This window comes from Theropithecus gelada, chromosome 3 (genome assembly GCF_003255815.1).
Source record: "Theropithecus gelada isolate Dixy chromosome 3, Tgel_1.0, whole genome shotgun sequence".
NCBI classification, from domain to species: domain Eukaryota; kingdom Metazoa; phylum Chordata; class Mammalia; order Primates; family Cercopithecidae; genus Theropithecus; species Theropithecus gelada.
Window position 1 is genome coordinate 129,458,709 of NC_037670.1, and position 17,372 is coordinate 129,476,080.

General features: G+C 46.2%; 1 protein-coding gene across 11 annotated transcripts in view; it reads right to left on the reverse strand.

The window, feature by feature from the left end:
• The window catches only part of SRPK2 (SRSF protein kinase 2), a 303,416-nt gene that overhangs the window by 9,644 nt on the left and 276,400 nt on the right, over positions 1-17,372 (reverse strand). For 7 of the 11 annotated variants that reach the window (XM_025381152.1, XM_025381146.1, XM_025381149.1 and 4 more), the window contains 4 exons: positions 8,808-8,908; positions 8,594-8,701; positions 2,453-2,522; positions 1,710-1,802 (listed from right to left, as the gene is read on the reverse strand). In XM_025381152.1, the coding sequence (XP_025236937.1) occupies positions 1,710-1,802; positions 2,453-2,522; positions 8,594-8,701; positions 8,808-8,908 (372 nt within the window). Of the gene's footprint in view, positions 1-1,243; positions 1,337-1,709; positions 1,803-2,452; positions 2,523-8,593; positions 8,702-8,807; positions 8,909-17,372 lie in introns of all 11 variants that reach the window. The other 4 variants (XM_025381150.1, XM_025381148.1, XM_025381153.1 and 1 more) reach the window with 3 other exon arrangements.

Here is a 17,372-nt window from a genome sequence, read left to right on the forward strand (position 1 = left end):
AGATTACTACTCCTTATCTCATAGGAAAATAAAAAATCAGTTTGAGGCCAGGCATGGTGGCTCACACCTCTCTAATCCCAGCACTTTGGGATGCCAAGATGGGTGAATGACCTGAGGTCAGGAGTTTGAAAACAGCCTGGTCAACATGGTGAAACCCTATCTCCAACAAAAATACAAAAACTTAGCTGGGGACATGGTGGTGGGCACCTGTAATCCTGGCTACTTGGGAAGCTGAGGCAGGAGAATCGCTTGAACCCAGGGTGGGTGGAGGTTGCAGTGAGCTGAGATCACACCACTGCACTCCAGCCTGGACAACAAGAGCGAAACTCCATCTCAAAAAAAAAAAAAAAAAAAAAAAAAAAAAATCAATGTGGTTCTCCAAATTTAGCTAAGTGAGGGAGACAGAACATCTGGGACTTTCAGAAATTTCTAAAAGTCCATGTCCTACTGACATCAACTTTAAAAGTTCTTTAAAGGGCTGTCACATCCAAAAACAAAAATCTAACCTGAAAAATATGAAGTAAAAGGACCAACTACACTCATCACAAAAAAGTACAGCAGGCTGGGCGCAGTGGCTCATGCCTGTAATCCCAGCACTTTGGAAGGCTAAGGCAGGTGGATCACTTGAGGTCAGGAGTTTGAGACCAGCCTGGCTAATACGGTGAAACCCCGTCTCTACTAAAAATACAAAATAATTAGCCAGACATGGTGGCACGCCTGTATTCCCAGCTACCTGGGAGGCTGCAGCAGGTGAATTGCTTTAGGAACATAGGATGTGATTTTTAAGAATGTGAGGAATGCAACATTTCATAGGTCTACATCCACTACAGAAATAACCCAGGCAGACCAAAAGCCATGTCCCTGGACATTCATTAAGTCCAGTCTCTAGGCCACCTCTGTTCCACTACAGAGAGTCCATGACATGAGAAATGAAAAGATAAGTCTAGCCGGCTTTTAACAATCATCTAAATTCCTTTTTATAAATATATGAATACACAGATTGGTAACTTGGAGTAAGAAAAGAGAGAAGCAGAGGAGAAAACTGCTATTAGGAATGCTGTTCTCTTACAAAATTCTTACTCCAGGTATCAGATGGGTCAGGTTTATTTCTTGAGAGCTTTCTTCGGAAGAACTCCCCAGCTGTGAAACTCCAGATCTTTCTCCACTGCCCAATCACGAATGCACAATTTCTCCTTTTGGGAGAAGACTATGCTGAAAATTAGTGTTGCATAAATACCGTTACCTTTTCTGGTGAAAAACTCCTTGGAATATTTCCCCAACATAGCGTATTTTCGAGGGACTTTCCCCAGCAGTTCAATGATCAATGCTATGTGATCTGCATTGGGAAACATTGCCAGCAAAACAGAAACACACGACAGTTTAATCAGTACACTGCATGCAGCCACTACTACCGCCCGCGCAGACAGAAACAGAGCGCAACTTGAATGACCAAAAGTACAGGCCTTCCTCATGTTGCTGGATTCAGGATCCAGAGCTGGAGGGCACAGGAGAGGGGCTGGTGAACAGGGTGACCGCAGCACAGGGCTAAATGTGGTCTTCCCTGACAACTTTTCTATCAGCACAGGAATTCTGCTGGGTTGCGTTTTGAATTTAGGAGAAATGCCTTTGTCACCATTAATGCTAAAATCAGCAGCTGCTCTTCAGTTTCTGTCTGCATCGTGGCGCTTTTCAAAAAGAAGAGGTACTACCTCTGCGATTGAAGAATTCCCGAGAATATTTTCCAGAGAGAGCAAAGTGCCTTGGAATACTGCCTAGCAGCTCTATGATGTGGGCTATGTGGTCTATGGAGGAGAGAAAAAAGGATATGGGAATGGGAGGGGCAAAGGGAAGGATGGGATAAAAGAAGAGGGAAAAATTGAAATTAGTAAAAAATCAGAAATAGATTCAAATCAACAGTGTCTGCAGCACATCCATGCAGAGGCTTGTAGGAATGACAGGCCTCAGGCACCACCAGGAGCAGTAACAGTGACTGAGGCCAGCTCACCCCAGGGCACCCCAGCATTGCAAGCAAATAAGCATGGAGATGGTCAGGTTTACAGATGGAATTCAAGCCAGAATTCCTGGGTTTTCAACTCAGCTCCCAAACAGGACAGAGAAATGGGCAGCACATCAATGGTCGAAAGGACCACAGAGAGGTTTCAGGTCTGTATCATCTGTCCTCTCTCAGCCAGCTGGGTTCCTGCCCTGTGCAAGGCCAGGAAGAGCCGCTGGTGTAGGCCCCTGAGGGCTCACTGGAGTGCTGCCTGTACCAGGCAGGCTCTGCCCATTCACTGAGACTGAGGGGGCGTCAAACTCAAAGGAAAAGCATCTGAATTTGGTGTTTGAAAACCAAAAACATGGCTCTATTTCAGTACAAAAATACAGTACTCTACAGAAGTTCAGGGCTGGCAGGAGACCTAGAATGAGGTATTCAGCAGGCACTAATACTCACCTTCGTCTCTGGAATAGTCTTCCCCAGAATGTGGTTCAAACAAATAATCTCCCGTTGCCAGCTCAAATGCCTAGGATACAACAGACGACATGCTAAGCACTTCAGAGACTGGCCCCCAAGTCAACAGCTTTTTCTCCTTACAGAAGAGGCCGCCACTTTATGAAGATCTGAATCAAACAAAATAGCCTCCCAAAAGTGCTCAATACTAATTTTCTTCTTTCTTCCACATTCAAAGAAGTTTCAGAAGTATTTTTATATTTCTTCTAAGGAAAGATATAAGAGCTATGTATTCTGTTCATTTTGCAGGAAGCAAAACCAAAACGTCAGTGATTCAGCCGCACCTGTGTGCAGGCCTGGCAAAGCACAGTATGCACTCTATAAACGGTAGAACGAGAGTTCAACCCAGGACTCAACCAAGCCCATCTGACTCCAGCACCTGCCTCAACCACTATAATAGCCTTGGCCTCTGTATAGCAGACACTGCTGCGTCCTTTAGGCAAAGACCTTCATGTTTTAGTAACCGAGGACTATTTTCAGCATCTCATCATCTATTTTCATCATCATCTCATTCACTTCTGATTCAACCAAAGGAAAACCTGGAAACAAAACAGACCCTCTTTGTCCCCAGGGCCAGAGGACGCAGATGGCCTTGCAGACCCTTTTGTAGATGTCACGGAGCACTGGCTTCCTGGGTGGCCACTGGCTGTCCCTCAGCATGCCAGCATGTAGGGAAGGCCATTTGTTCCCATTTCCCTTGCTCACAAAAAAACCCTCAAGAACATGAGTTTAAGCTGGTAACAATATACAAAAATGACAACTGCTACTGCTCTGCTGATCAAAGAGTATGTTTTAAAAGCAAAAAAAAAGAATAAGCCAAATCCCATTTCTGGTTTTTCTCATAGCTGCTTCTATTCTGAATGGATCTTGCTATCCCAAAAGATGTTCAGAAGCCCAATCACTGATGCCTGTGGATCTGTGACTGCCCTCCCCACTCCTGCCCCCAGGAGCCAATGCTGGGGCAACGGCACTGCATCAACCTACCTTCTTTTTCTTTCAATGACCACACAGTGCTGGGAAGGAACCCTTAAGGGAAGACTCACCTGCCTGGGTGAGGGGCCACCTCTCCTAGCACTGTCTTTAACAAACCAAGAGTGGGACAGTCAGCCCAGGATCACATCTTTTCACCATTTTTTAAAAAAAAAAAGACTGCATGTGAATCAGTTGAAGGAAGGAAGCATGGTGACAAGATGACTGCCAGCTGCCCATGCGGTAAGCATTAGTTTATGAACTCAGGATCCTGCCCTGAACCTGGCATAGGTCTGGGCAGGACACAGACACGTCACATCTCAGCATGGTGAGCTGGTGGTCCCAGCACTGTGGATGCCCGAAGGCACCAGCAGAAAACGCAGGAAGGCCCTTACGTAGGGCCTCTCCTTTCCACTCGATAAACAAAAAAGACAGCTGGGCCAATCCCAGGTGAGGGCAGGAAAACCTCACTATTGGCCCCAAATCCAAGTGGAACAACTAGATTACACACTTAATGGCCAGGAGAGTCCTTCCAGCCTGGGAGATGATCAACTCAGTATCTTACAAGCTAAGAGAAAAATCTGAAAACTCTAATGGGACAATGAGGACTTGAAAAGCTTGGATCAAGTTCCAAGCTGCTTTTCAACCCCTGCCTTGAGCCCTATGCTAACTCTTTTAATTAATTTTCAAAATGACTTCGATCAGGTCACATCCATTTCTTTTCCTTTCATATTTTTTGAGATGGGACCTCACTATGTTATCCAGGCTGGACTCAACCTGTTGGGCTCCAAAGATCCTCTCTCAGCCTCTAGAGAAGCTAGGACTACAGGCGCACTACACTGTGCTCAGCTTTGTACATATTTCTTACCGCCAAAATATGTCAGCTATGTATTCTTTGAAAAAATGATCATTTTGATTAGCACCCTTATATTTCCAAGAAAACATGTATAGAAGCCAATCAATGAAATAATTTTTCTTTTTTTTTTTTTTTTTTGAGACAGAGTCTTGCTCTGTCGCCCAGGCTGGAGTGCAGTTGCATAATCAATCTCAGCTCACTGCAAGCTCCGCCTCCCAGGTTCACACTGTTCTCCTGCCTCAGCCTCCCGAGTAGCTGGAACTACAGGTGCCCCCCACCACGTCTGGCTAATTTTTTGTATTTTTAGTAGAGATGGGGTTTCACCATGTTAGCCAGGATGGTCTCGATCTCCTGACCTTGTGATCTGCCTGCCTCANTTTTTTTTTTTTTTTTTTTTTTTTGAGACGGAGTCTCGCTCTGCCGCCCAGGCTGGAGTGCAGTGGCCGGATCTCAGCTCACTGCAAGCTCCGCCTCCCAGGTTCATGCCATTCTCCTGCCTCAGCCTCCCGAGTAGCTGGGACTACAGGCGCCCGCCCCCTCGCCCGGCTAGTTTTTTGTAGTTTTTAGTAGAGACGGGGTTTCACCGTGTCAGCCAGGATGGTCTCGATCTCCTGACCTCGTGATCCGCCCGTCTTGGCCTCCCAAAGTGCTGGGATTACAGGCTTGAGCCACCGCGCCCGGCAATTTTTTTTTTTTTTTAAAGGAAGAAGGAAGATGCAGGCTGTAATGCTACCCGTTTTTGGTTCTTTGGAGAGTGACTAGATTCTCTTAACAATACAACATGTACAGCAGGGCAAATGCACACTACAATGAAAAACCTCTGCCTTCAACTCAGGTACTCCCAGTATAACCTTCTATTGCCCAGGCTGGAGTGCAGCAGTGCAATCTTGGCTCACTACAACCTTCGCCTCCCGGGTTCAAGCGATTCTCCTGCCTCAGCCACCTGAGTAGCTGGGACTACAGGCACGTGCCACCACGCCCAGCTAATCTGTGTATTTTCAGTAGAGATGGGGTTTTGCCATGTTGGCCAGGCTGGTCTCAAACTCCTTGCCTCAAGTGATCCACCTGCCTTAGCCTCCCAAAGTGCTGGGATTACAGGTATGCACCACCCTGCTGGGCCCGAGTATAACTTTTATTATTATTTTTAATACCTGGGAACTTCGGATTCTTCTCCACTTGGCCCAATTCCCTCAAAGGGCTTTTCCCTGGACCTACTTGTTTCTGGATTCTTGGGAGACCAAGTGCCTCTCTCCTAAAACATTCCCCTATGCCAAAGTACCCTGATTCTGAACAAGTAAGATCAGCTCTTTGTTCTCTGATATGACCAGTGCCAAAGAAGTCTGGTGAAGTTTCTTGGAATGGCTTTTCTTGTTTCTATGGCACTGACCAGGACTCACCATGGAGTTCATAAAAGGTCCTATCTGGGACTCTAACACATAAATGCAGAGAAATCAATGCTTCAGCTACAAAGAAGTTTCAGATTATATGTAATTACACCTGGAAGGTGTAAAGCTCAAGAAAAAGCAAAACTCAAGAAAAGTAAAACAGATCTAAAACCAACATATCCTTGCTGTGATCCTTCATTCTGTTGTGCTTCTCCAGCTGCAGAGCCTAAAGCTATGCTCCCTGACAATAGCCAATGGAATCTTGCTACCACCCCTCAGCTCTCATTCCCAACAGAGTCTCTATGAGATTTGATGCCATTTATAAAACTCAAAGACAACTGGGCACAGTGGCACATGCCTGTAATCCCAGCATTTTGGGAGACCAGGGCGGGTGGATCACTTGAGCTCAGGAGATCGAGACCAGCCTAGACAACATGACAAAACTCCATCTCTACAGAAAATACAAAACTTAGCCAGGCGTGGTAGCAAGGCATGGTAGCATGTGCCTGTAGTCCCAGCTACACCAGAGGCTGAGGTGGGAGGATCACTTGAGCTTGGGAAGTGGAGTCTACCGTGAACCATAATCATGCCACTGCACTTCAGCTTGGGCAACAGAGCAAGACCTTGTCTCCAAACAAACAAACAAAACCTTCAAAGTCTATAGGCTTTACCACCAAGAACCATCTGTGACCTTACTACAGCTTGGTATTATGAGGTCAAATTTAATACATTAAATGCAATATTTTTACACTACAACAGAACAGATGAGGTAAGAAACACTGCCTCATTGCTCCTAGGTTCTCTAGGAAGAACAAAAGAAACCTCTAAAGCAGGGACTTTTCGGGGGCGGGGCAGGCAGTGAATGAGGGCCTGTCCCTTTCCCAAAAAAAAAAAAAACTCCCTTATGACAACCAACTGAAAAAGAAAACCTCATAAGCCATCCTGACAGCACTAAGGGAGCTTATGCTTAATTCTTGGGAAGGGGGCAGGTGAGGAGACAGAAAGGCTTTTCCTTAGGAACCTGTTATTGATAATTATGCCACTGTTCACAGCAACAGCATTTCAAGAAGTAAACAGGACAGGAAATTCTATGGAGGGACAAATGTTCATCAAATGGAAGGCAGGACAGATAACCTGGTATAAAATTGTGCTGACAGTTCCATTATCCCACTACATCTGTGATTGTGTCCTATTTTTCTGGTTATATCACCAAACTTAATACCCCAAATTAGAAGCACAGCATTTCAGAGTTGAAAGAGTTCTTAGTGCCTAATTCAGGGCAGCCCTGCTGCTGGTGGCCATTGTGACTTAACCTTCCCCACATCCTGAAATGGCACCTGCTCCCCGACCCCTACTCACTGTCTCCGCGGCTCCCGTTCCACTGACTCCCACGTCTCAGTCTGCCTGCTGGGGTCACACAGAGAGGGCCAAATGCCTCTCCACACAGCACTCTCTAAGTTCAAAGTGACCATCACTGGCCACCGGTTCTTTTAACTGTTCTCTTCTATACCTAGCTAAGGCAGGGACTTGGGTTTTGATACGGAAGAAGTTTAACACCTTTAATAATTTAAACATAATTATCTGGTATTATCCATAAGAGCAACGAGGGAATAGAAAGGCCTGGTGTTTTAGGACCTATCTGGCCATGTGTTGACTCAGATCATGCTGAGTCAAAGCTGAAAGACACAAAGCACCCTCTTTTTCTCCTATCAGCTGGCACTAACTGCTCAAAACAATGCTTTTACCTGAGCATTAGAGGAGATAAAACACAGCAAATTCAAAAGAATTGTTAAATTCACCTCTGAATAACAGAAAATTAACATATTTATTCTGCATTCCTTTTTTTCAGTGAGAAGAAAAATGCTAAGCCTTCCACACAACCCTTTCTTTTAAATATTGGAAGAATGTGGATAAAAAACAGTATGGAATAGAAAAAACATGAAACTCAACAGCAAACAACCCACCTTTCCTAACACAGCATGCCTAAGTAAAGCCCACCGAGAAAAAGCTGCTGAATGGGCCAGGAAACAGGGTAGAGGAAGAGAACCAGGAACTGGCTCGCAGACGTGGAGCCCCTTGTGTTCACCAACTCACAGGTTCAGGACAATGAACAAACGATGCCGGGCAGGGCCAGGGGAGTTTAGAGACGATGCAACTGTGCGGCACAAAACCAGCAGCAAAAACAGGCCTGACAGGTGAGAGAAGAGGCTTCTGCCGCCCTGTGGAGGCCGCCATCTCAACCACTCTGGGAACAGACTCTGTCAGCGGGAGTGGGCGCTGCTGCCACTGTCTCAGAAGGGGCTAGACATCCTAGAATAAGCCAGAATATCTGCTAGCTCTTGCTTTCTAAGGGAAGAGAGATTATGCATTGGCATCTGGGGAAATCCCTTCCAGTCTGGAAGAGGTGAGGAACCCTGCATGTCTGGTTGACCAGGCAGAGGCTACATGGAGGGGCTCCCACCTGCCTGCCTCAGGCAGTCTTCCCCTGGGAGATGCCACCTCATCTTTCTCCACAGCATGAGTGAAGGGAAAAGTTCCCTATACCCTGCAAATTTTCAGGGACTATAAGTGAAGTCACTGTGTCACCACAACTAAGTCTGATTCATGGGGCTGCGGGCTGTGCAGGGCCTTAAGAAGAGACCATCTCTCTCTCACAAGCCCACAATCACACCAAACAACCAGGGCCCGCCTGAGGAGGATCCTTCCACTTCTTAAGATGCCCGCGGCAGTAAACTTCCCCTCACCCAGCCCACGGCGGATGACCCTTACAGTCAGAAAAACTGAGGTCACACGCCTCAGAGAGACTCAGCCCCATCCAGAGTATGAGAGGAACGAGCCAATTCCCACGGCAGCAAAGGGCAGAGCCGTCCTTACCATACATGCTGTACTCCAGATGTCCGCAGGGGTGCTGTACCCCGCTCCTATTAAAACCTCTATGGAGCGGTACTGACGCGTCTGGATGTCTTCCGTGAAGTGTTTATGCTGGAAGGGAACAGGCTGCATTACCACAGAGCAACACAGACATTCAAAAAGTGTCTTCGCACACAGAATCAAGACCAAAGTGTTTTAGAAAGAAAACTCTACTTACCACCCAACAAGCATTTCCCAGGTCAGCAATTTTTACTCTAATTTTATCTGCATTCCGTGGATCCAGGGGATTCACCAACAAGTCAGCCGCCCGGGTTTTTGCTGGCATGAGCAAACAGCAGGACAGTTAGTGATTAGGATAAGTGGTTTCCATGCGTGAGCACAGTGTTTGCCAGGGTCAGTCTCCTTTCCTAAAGAGTGGTGGAATGATCACTCAGGCCTGGGACACTGTAAATTCAACTTGACAGAACTAAAACTGCTTGTTCTCCACCTCTGGAAAATTCTCCACGAAACAGCAAACTGGGCTGCCCACAGGATGCCAAGGGCACTGCCTTGCCCTTTCTCTTCTTATCCCCAGTTCCTTCAGGTCCAGGTCAGCCCTAGAACAAGCCGGCCTTGCTCTCTCCCTGTCTGCTGCTTTGTGGCGGCTCTTCATGGTGTCAGTCCATCCCTTCACGGTCCAGATCGAGCTTGCTGATGCATTATTACAAGGAACATGAAGGTAGAAAGAACACTGCTGTGGGGGCCAATCACTACCAGTGACACACAGTTCCTTGGACGCCACAAGACATCAGGGTCCCTGGCACCCACACCTCACACCCACATTGTTCCCTACAGTTCCCACTGCCTGGGCTGAGCACACACAGATCTCAAGGGGTAGATGACTGCTGATTAACAAACACAGATTAAAGGCAGGGACTAAACTATTTTTGTTTTGTTGTAGACAAGGAAGGGCCCAGACAGAGGTCTCTTGAGATGGCCTGGGCCATAAAGGCAACCTTTGAGGTCACTCATGAACTTGTCACGTACGTGAGCAGTCATTCTTAATTCCAGGGTGACCCCAGGGAATCTCAAAGGCAGGTATAGGGCCAGCTTCCCAGGGATTCTGGGGCCAGATCTTCTCAGACAAGTCCAGATCATGCCTGTATCAAGCAGAGTTAATCAAGGGGCAAGTGACAAAGAAAAATAATTTCATGAGGCCCAGAAAAATAGTCCTTAAAGTCAGCATCTTCATCACCAAACCTCAGACTGACCTACAAGATCAGATTTCTGGTAAAGATGAAATAAAACCAGGACTTTTATTTATTGTATAAGTAATTTTGAAATGGTATTTAAAAACCAAGCAGAAAAGTCTGTTCAATGTAGAACATTAAACACTGATACGATTTGGGTTTGTGTCCCTGACGATATCTCATGTCGAATTGTAATCCCTCATGTTGGAAGAGGGGCCTGGTGGGAGGTGACTGGATCATGGGGGCAGATTTCCACCTTGCTGTTCTTGTGATTCTGAGTGAGTTCTCATGAGATCTGGTTGTTTAAAAGTGTGTAGCACGTCCCCCTTCTCTCCTCCTCCTGCTCCAGCCATGTAAGATGCCTGCTTCCCCTTCTACCATATTTTACAGTTTCCTAAGGCCTCCCCAGCCATGCTACCTGTATAGCCTGTGGAACCGTGAGCCAATTAAACCTGTTTTCTAAATAAACTATGGAGTTTCCGGTATTTTTATAGCAGTGTGAGAATGGACTAACACAAACACCTACCTAGGAGAGCCCCTTTGTTTCCTTGAAGCTGGGCAGTGCTGAAATGAACTAAACCTCTCTTGGGGTACGTATGAGCTATGGAACCAGGGTGCTTGAGGAGGCTCTGATTCTTCAGCAAGCCCCATAACAGGAAGGAGGGCCAGCCTTGCAACTTGCAGTAAAGCAGTGAACAGGCAAAGCCTCAGGACCTAGGGTGCCCACACAGCTCCCTAACAGGGCTCCAGATAATTCTGACCAGTATCTTAACCCTCAAGACCTTTTCCTCCAGCATGTTAATCAACTGAGCCAGCCAGGTACAGATATTCCCTGCTCGCTACCTTCCATATGCCTGTTTCCTTGTTTATAAGGATTCTGATCCACTGCAGGGCCTCACCAAAGGCCAGGTATGAGCTCAGGAAAAGAAACACCAGAACTCAGCAAAAAATCAGAAAGAGCACAGCACAAAGACCAACAAAAGAAGGCAAAAGGTACATACACTGATTCACCTGGGGCTGAGAACAGAGGTCCAGGATAAATACAAAAATGCTGACCCAATGGGTAGATGAACAACACTAGACATGATTAGATGAATGCCTCATATGTTATTTAATCAAGGAGAATCAGCAAGAAGGAAAATGGAATTTGAGGTTTGAAGAATTGGATTCAAATCTAAGTTTCAATATCTACAAGGTGTAAGACTGGCAAATGACTTACACTGTATGAGGCTCGGTATTCAGGAAAAGAAGAATCGGAAGGGACCACCCCTTCCGCACCAAAGAAACTAAAAACCCAAACACACAAGAATCAGGACAGCATCTGGGTGCCTGGCCAGATTCAGGGGCTTGCCTCTGCTGTAACCAGCTGAACCATCATCTGGGGCAGGAGGCTCCCAACTGGTCAGTGAGGGACCAGAGAGCCACAGCACAGGGAAGGGGAGGCCCAAGAGCAACTTCTACCCCCACAAACAACTCAAATCACAAGTCTAATGTGAAGAGGGCAAGGCCCTATTAAACATATTGTGGTCCCCCTGAGCCACAGGATGATGTGGTTTCTTTTTCTCCATGAGAACAGGTAGCCGAGTTGGCTGTTATCTGAGGGCACTCAAGTCAAAGGAAATGATCTGTAATCTGCCACCCACTCCGAGATGTTGTTTTTAAAAACATTTCTCAGGAGCTGCTTACTTCAATCACGCTAGAAGAAATACTTTCAAAGACCCAACACCTCACATTTAAATTCAGGGATTTTTTTTTTTTTTTTTTTTTTTGAGACGGAGTCTCCCTCTGTCGCCCAGGCTGGAGTGCAGTGGCATGATCTTGGCTCACCGCAACCTCCGTCTCCTGCGTTCAAGCAATTCTCCTGCCTCAGCCTCCCAAGTAGCTGGGATTACTGGCGCCTGCCACCACGCCTGGCTAATTTTTGTGTTTTTAGTAGAGACGAGATTTCACCATATTGGCCAGGCTAGACTTGAACTCCGGACATCAAGTGATCTGCCCACCTCGGCCTCCCGAAGTGCTGGGATTACAGGCATAAGCCGCCACACCTGGCCTAAATTCGGGCTTTTTTCTCTTTTTTTTGTACTTAATATCCTTCATTAAGGTTCACTGAACACAATCTCTTTGGTGACATGCTGTTATCCTCCTGGTTCGGGTTTGTAAACAGTTACTCAGCTTCTAAGATGTTCCAAATGATGCTAGGTAATGTATCTCAATAACTTAATTGCATAAAAACACAACAGGAGGTAAAAGAGATTTTGTTTTTCTTTCTTTTCTCACTATGATAGTTCCTGAACTAAGGTACCAGACTGCTACATTCCCAAAAAGCCCACTGAAACCCAAATGGAATGCTTTTGTTGCGTCTCCTCTGACTGAGTCACCACGGTAGTGACCTGTCACACGGTTTCCTTCTTACAGATAATGGTGACACAAAGGACAAACTGGAGCTGTCTTCCTTCCAAAATGAAAACTTGCAACTGCACTCTGCTTCCACTAAGAGGGGAATGAGTGGAAAGCTTTCACTTCGGGAAGAACTGAGCCCCTTGAGTCACCTTCTGACACACTAGTCTCCGGGTGACACTGTGGTCACTCATTCCACAAGACGTTATCCTAGAAACTAGATGGTAGCCAACAACGCCTCAGCATGATGAGACAGCTGCTGTCACACACACATAACACATGGTGCTAGGCACACACTGACTCTTTACATTGTAAGAGGTCCTTATGAGGATGGCGAGAATATCCCCTCTATATGGAGGAAGTTCAGTATGAGGCCCAAAGAAGTAGTGGAACTAAGAGATTGAACGTTGCCACCTCAACCATTCACACAACAAATATTTACTGAGTCCCTTCTGTGTGCTAAGCATGGTCTTGGCACTGGAAACACAGTAAGAAAAAAACACAAGCCAAATTAGGAAACTCGTGTACTGGCTGAAAATATGGGCAATAAGGCAAATAAATGAGGAATCCACACATTCCGTCAGGTTATGAATCCACACATTCAACAGGCTATGAAGAAAAACAAAGCAGAGAAAGGAGATGGATAATGCCAAGGCTGTTCAGGGGAGATCTTTTCTGAGAAGGTGACATTCAGGAGCGGTCTGAAGAAAGGCAGGCATGAAAGTAAGAGAAGTCTGAGGCAAAGGACACAGGAAGTACAAAAATCCTAAGGCAGGGCCGGGCGCGGTGGCTCAAGCCTGTAATCCCAGCACTTTGGGAGGCCGAGACGGGCGGATCACGAGGTCAAGAGATCGAGACCATCCTGGTGAACACGGTGAAACCCCGTCTCTACTAAATAGTACAAAAAACTAGCCGGGCGCGGTGGCGGGCGCCTGTAGTCCCAGCTACTCGGGAGGCTGAGGCAGGAGAATGGCGTAAACCCAGGAGGCGGAGCTTGCAGTGAGCTGAGATCCGGCCACTGCACTCCAGCCTGGGCGACAGAGCGAGACTCCGTCTCAAAAAAAAAAAAAAAAAAAAAAAAATCCTAAGGCAGAAACAGGCTTGCAACTTTGAGAAACTTTAGAAAGAAGCCAGTGTGAATGGTGTAGAATGAATTAGGGAAACCACTGGAGAGTTTGTCAGCTTCAGTGAGGGACACCTCAGGGCATCACTCTACATGGGAAACACAATGGAGATCATTTTGGTGAGGGGGAGTGGGGATGGGGGAAGAAGTTATGCTTTGAACAGTTCTCTCTGGACTGCCAGACAGAGACATACTGGTGAGCAGGGGCTGAAGTGACAGGAGCATGGAGGCTGTGTTACAGCAGCCTAGGCAAGGACTGACAGTGGTGTGGGTCCCCATCGAGTGACACAGAAAGGATTCCAGAAATATCCCACAGGTAAGACCAACAAAATCACCCTGTTCTAGGGCCTTTGTCCTTCAGATGTGTTGAGCCAAGATATGCACTATGGCTCTGGCAGCTGAACATCTAAGAGGGATGGATCATCCTCTTCTCAACCTTCAGTGGCTGCCAAATTACTCTAGGAAAAAAGTGTATTGTTTAGCCTGACATTTAGGTTCCTTCAAGCTCCTCAAACCGGCCCCAATCTTTCTTCTACTATGCCCTAACGTGTACATTCTGCCCTAAAGACAGGATCTTCATTGTTTCTCTTGCCACACGCAGTACCATGTGGTCAAGTGCAAGACTCTAGGTATACCCCTTTCCATGCAGAAAACAAAAAACACCTCCCATGGGGGAGGCTGTCCTTGCTTACCAAATGGCCAAGCTGTGGGCAAAAACTGAGTGCTTCCAAACAAAGGAGATCCTGTCGCTGGTACATCCCTAGAATTTGACAATATTAAAACGCTCTGCAAGACCTCCAGCTTCTAACTGATGCAACAGGTGTTGGGGATGGTATGTGTGTTGGACACAGTAAAATTGTGATTATAAATGGAAAAAAGTGGGAGAAAGGAAAGAGAAGAAGAATACAAGGTATCACTCATTTGTTTGTTCATTATTCAATAAATATTTACCTTAGCACTGAATCAGATGCCAAGGATGCAAAGATAAAAACGCACTGCACTCTCTAAGAGTTCACATTCTAATGAGAAGACAATGACAAGAGCACTGCCCATACAACTAAGACGAGCACGGCCAGCAGGAGCAGAGGGGACAGAGAACTAAGCCTGCTGGGGACACAGGAAGCCCTCACCCAGGAGGCAGGCTACCGTGTTGGATCATATCCTGGATCAGGAAAATTAAAGAAGAAAATTTTAGAATTATTGAGGAAATTTGAATATGGAATAAATAATAGATGATATTAGGCCAGGCACGTAGTGGCTCAGGCCTATAATCTTAGCATTTTGGGAAGCCAAGGTGGGCAGATCACTCAAGCCCAGGAGTTTAAGACCAGCATGGGCAACATGGTAAAACCCTACTTTCTCTACCAAAAAGACAAAAATTGGCCAGGCATGGTGGTGCCGACTGTAGTCCCAGCTACCTGGGGGGCTGAGGTGGGAGGATCACTTGAGCCAGAAAGCAGAGGTTGCAATGAGCCGAGATCACGCCACTGCACTCCAGCCTGGGTGATAGAGCAAGACCCTGTCTCTATATTATATTTAATAATATAAAATTAGTGCTATTCTTACACGTTATAATAGTATTATTGTTACAATGGAGGACGTCCTAATTCATCTCTCAGAAGATGAATGCTTAAGTATTTAGGAGTGAAGTATCCTAATATACGTAGCATGCAGTGTCTGTGTAAAGAAAGTATATGCAATGTGGCAAAATGTTAATTGCTCAATCTATGTGGAGGATACAGAGTTGTTTATTGTACTATTCTTTCAAAATAAAAAAATACAAAGATGCTCTAATAATTCCTTCCTGCACCTTCCTGGATGGTGCTGGCTATGCAGGGATGTACACTCTCCACTGTGGAGACCACTGCTGTAGATGATGGGGACCTGTGGAAACTGTGAGCAGGGGAATACACTGATCGGGTGAGCATACTGCAAAGACACTCTAGCAGCACCATGGAAGGGCATGCTGAAAGGCAGGTGGGGAGAAAAGCTGGAGAGAACACAAAGCCAAGAGACCAGTAAGGAGCCTCGGTAACAGCAGCGGCAAGCAATGACAGTGCCCACTGTAGGGCCAAGGCAAGCAGGACCCCTACTTATGAGGTATGACTAGCAAAACGAGATGATTTACTGGATGTGAGAGAAAAAAGGGGGACATACTGATGATCAAGTTTCTCACTGACGCAACAAGAAATGGTGGTAACAAGCGCAGGAAATACAGCATGTGTAGCAGGTTGGCAGGGTGAGTTGTATTCTGGTTTTGAACATGTAAGGTTTGAAGTTTCCTGTGACAGAGATGGAGCTGTCATGTAAACAATAGGGTAAGTTTTATGACTTGCCTGGGCCTCGATGGTGACCACGTGGTAACAAGCAGCAATTGTGCTCCTTTACATGGATTGTGATGACCAAGGCAACTTACATTCAATGGGAAATTTTTCAATATATTATTATATGTTATTTATCTACCTTTGCCATTGACCTGTTGTATTTAACTCAGTGCTACTAACAACCCTAGAGGTAGCCATTTCTTTCCTTTGATAGAGGAATAAGCCAAGGCTCAGACAGGATAAGAAACCAAAGTTCCACAGTTATTAAGTTCTGAGCTGGGGATTAATCTGATGATACGTGGGTGCCTCTCGGTGTCTGCGGGGAACTGGTTCCAGGACATCCTGAGGACACCAAAATCCACAGATGCTCAAGTCGCTGATATAAAATGGTGTAGTGTTTGCATGCAACCTACATACATCTTCCTATATACTTTAGTTGATCTCTAGTTATTTATAATACCTGCTACAATGTAAATGGTATGTAAATAGTTGTTATACTGTATTGTTTAGGGAATAATGACAAGGGGGAAAAGTCTGTACATGTTCAATAAAGACACAGGTTTTTTTTTTTTTCCCTCCAACTGTTTTCCATCTGAGGCTGGCTGAGCACATGGATGTGAAATCCACAGATGTAATACCCATGGATACGGAGGGCTGGCTGTAACTGAAGCCACTGCAGCCTAAGCTAATACTTGCAAACTAAGTACAAATAAAAAAGGTACTTTGGTCTGGTCATGGTGGCTCACACCTGTAATCCCAGCACTTTGGGAGGCTGGGGAGGGCGGATCACCTGAGGTCAGGCATTGGAGACCAGCCTAGCCAACATGGTGAAGCTCCATCTCTACTAAAAGTATAAAAATTAGCCAGGCATGGTGACGGGTGCCTGTAATCCCAGCTATTCGGGAGACTGAGGCAGGAGAATTGCTTGAGTCCAGGAGGCAAAGGTTGCAGTGAGCTGAGATTGCACCACTGCACTCCAGCCTGGGCAACTAGACTGAGACTGTCTCAAAATAAATAAATAAATAAATAAAATAGAAATAATTAAAAAGATACTTTGTAAATTACTTTCTATATGAAACTTCGGCCGGGTGCGGTGGCTCACGAGGTCAGGAGTTTGAGATCAGCCTGACCAACATGGTGAAAACCCGTCTCTAATAAAAATACAAAAATTAGCCAGGCGTGGTGGCACACGCTTGTAATCCCAGTTACTCAGGAGGCTGGGCCGGCAGAATCGCTTGAATCCGGGAGGCAGAGGTTGCAGTGAGCTGAGATCACGCCACTGCACTCAAACCTGGGCAACAGAGCACGACTCAATCTCAAAAAAAAAAAAAGAAACCTCAAGAGAAAAATTGAACTGCAACAGCAACAATAAATCTGGATAAGGTACATCTCACTACTGCCCTTTCCCAGACATGAACCTACATTCTTTTTTTTTTTTTTTTTTTTTTGAGACGGAGTCTCGCGCTGTGTCACCCAGGCTGGAGTGCAGTGGCGCGATCTCGGCTCACTGCAAGCTCCGCCTCCCAGGTTCAGGCCATTCTCCTGCCTCAGCCTCCGAGTAGCTGGGACTACAGGCGCCCGCCACCACGCCCGGCTAGTTTTTTGTATTTTTAGTAGAGACGGGGTTTCACCATGTTAGCCAGGATGGTCTCGATCTCCTGACCTCGTGATCCGCCCGCCTCGGCCTCCCAAAGTGCTGGGATTACAGG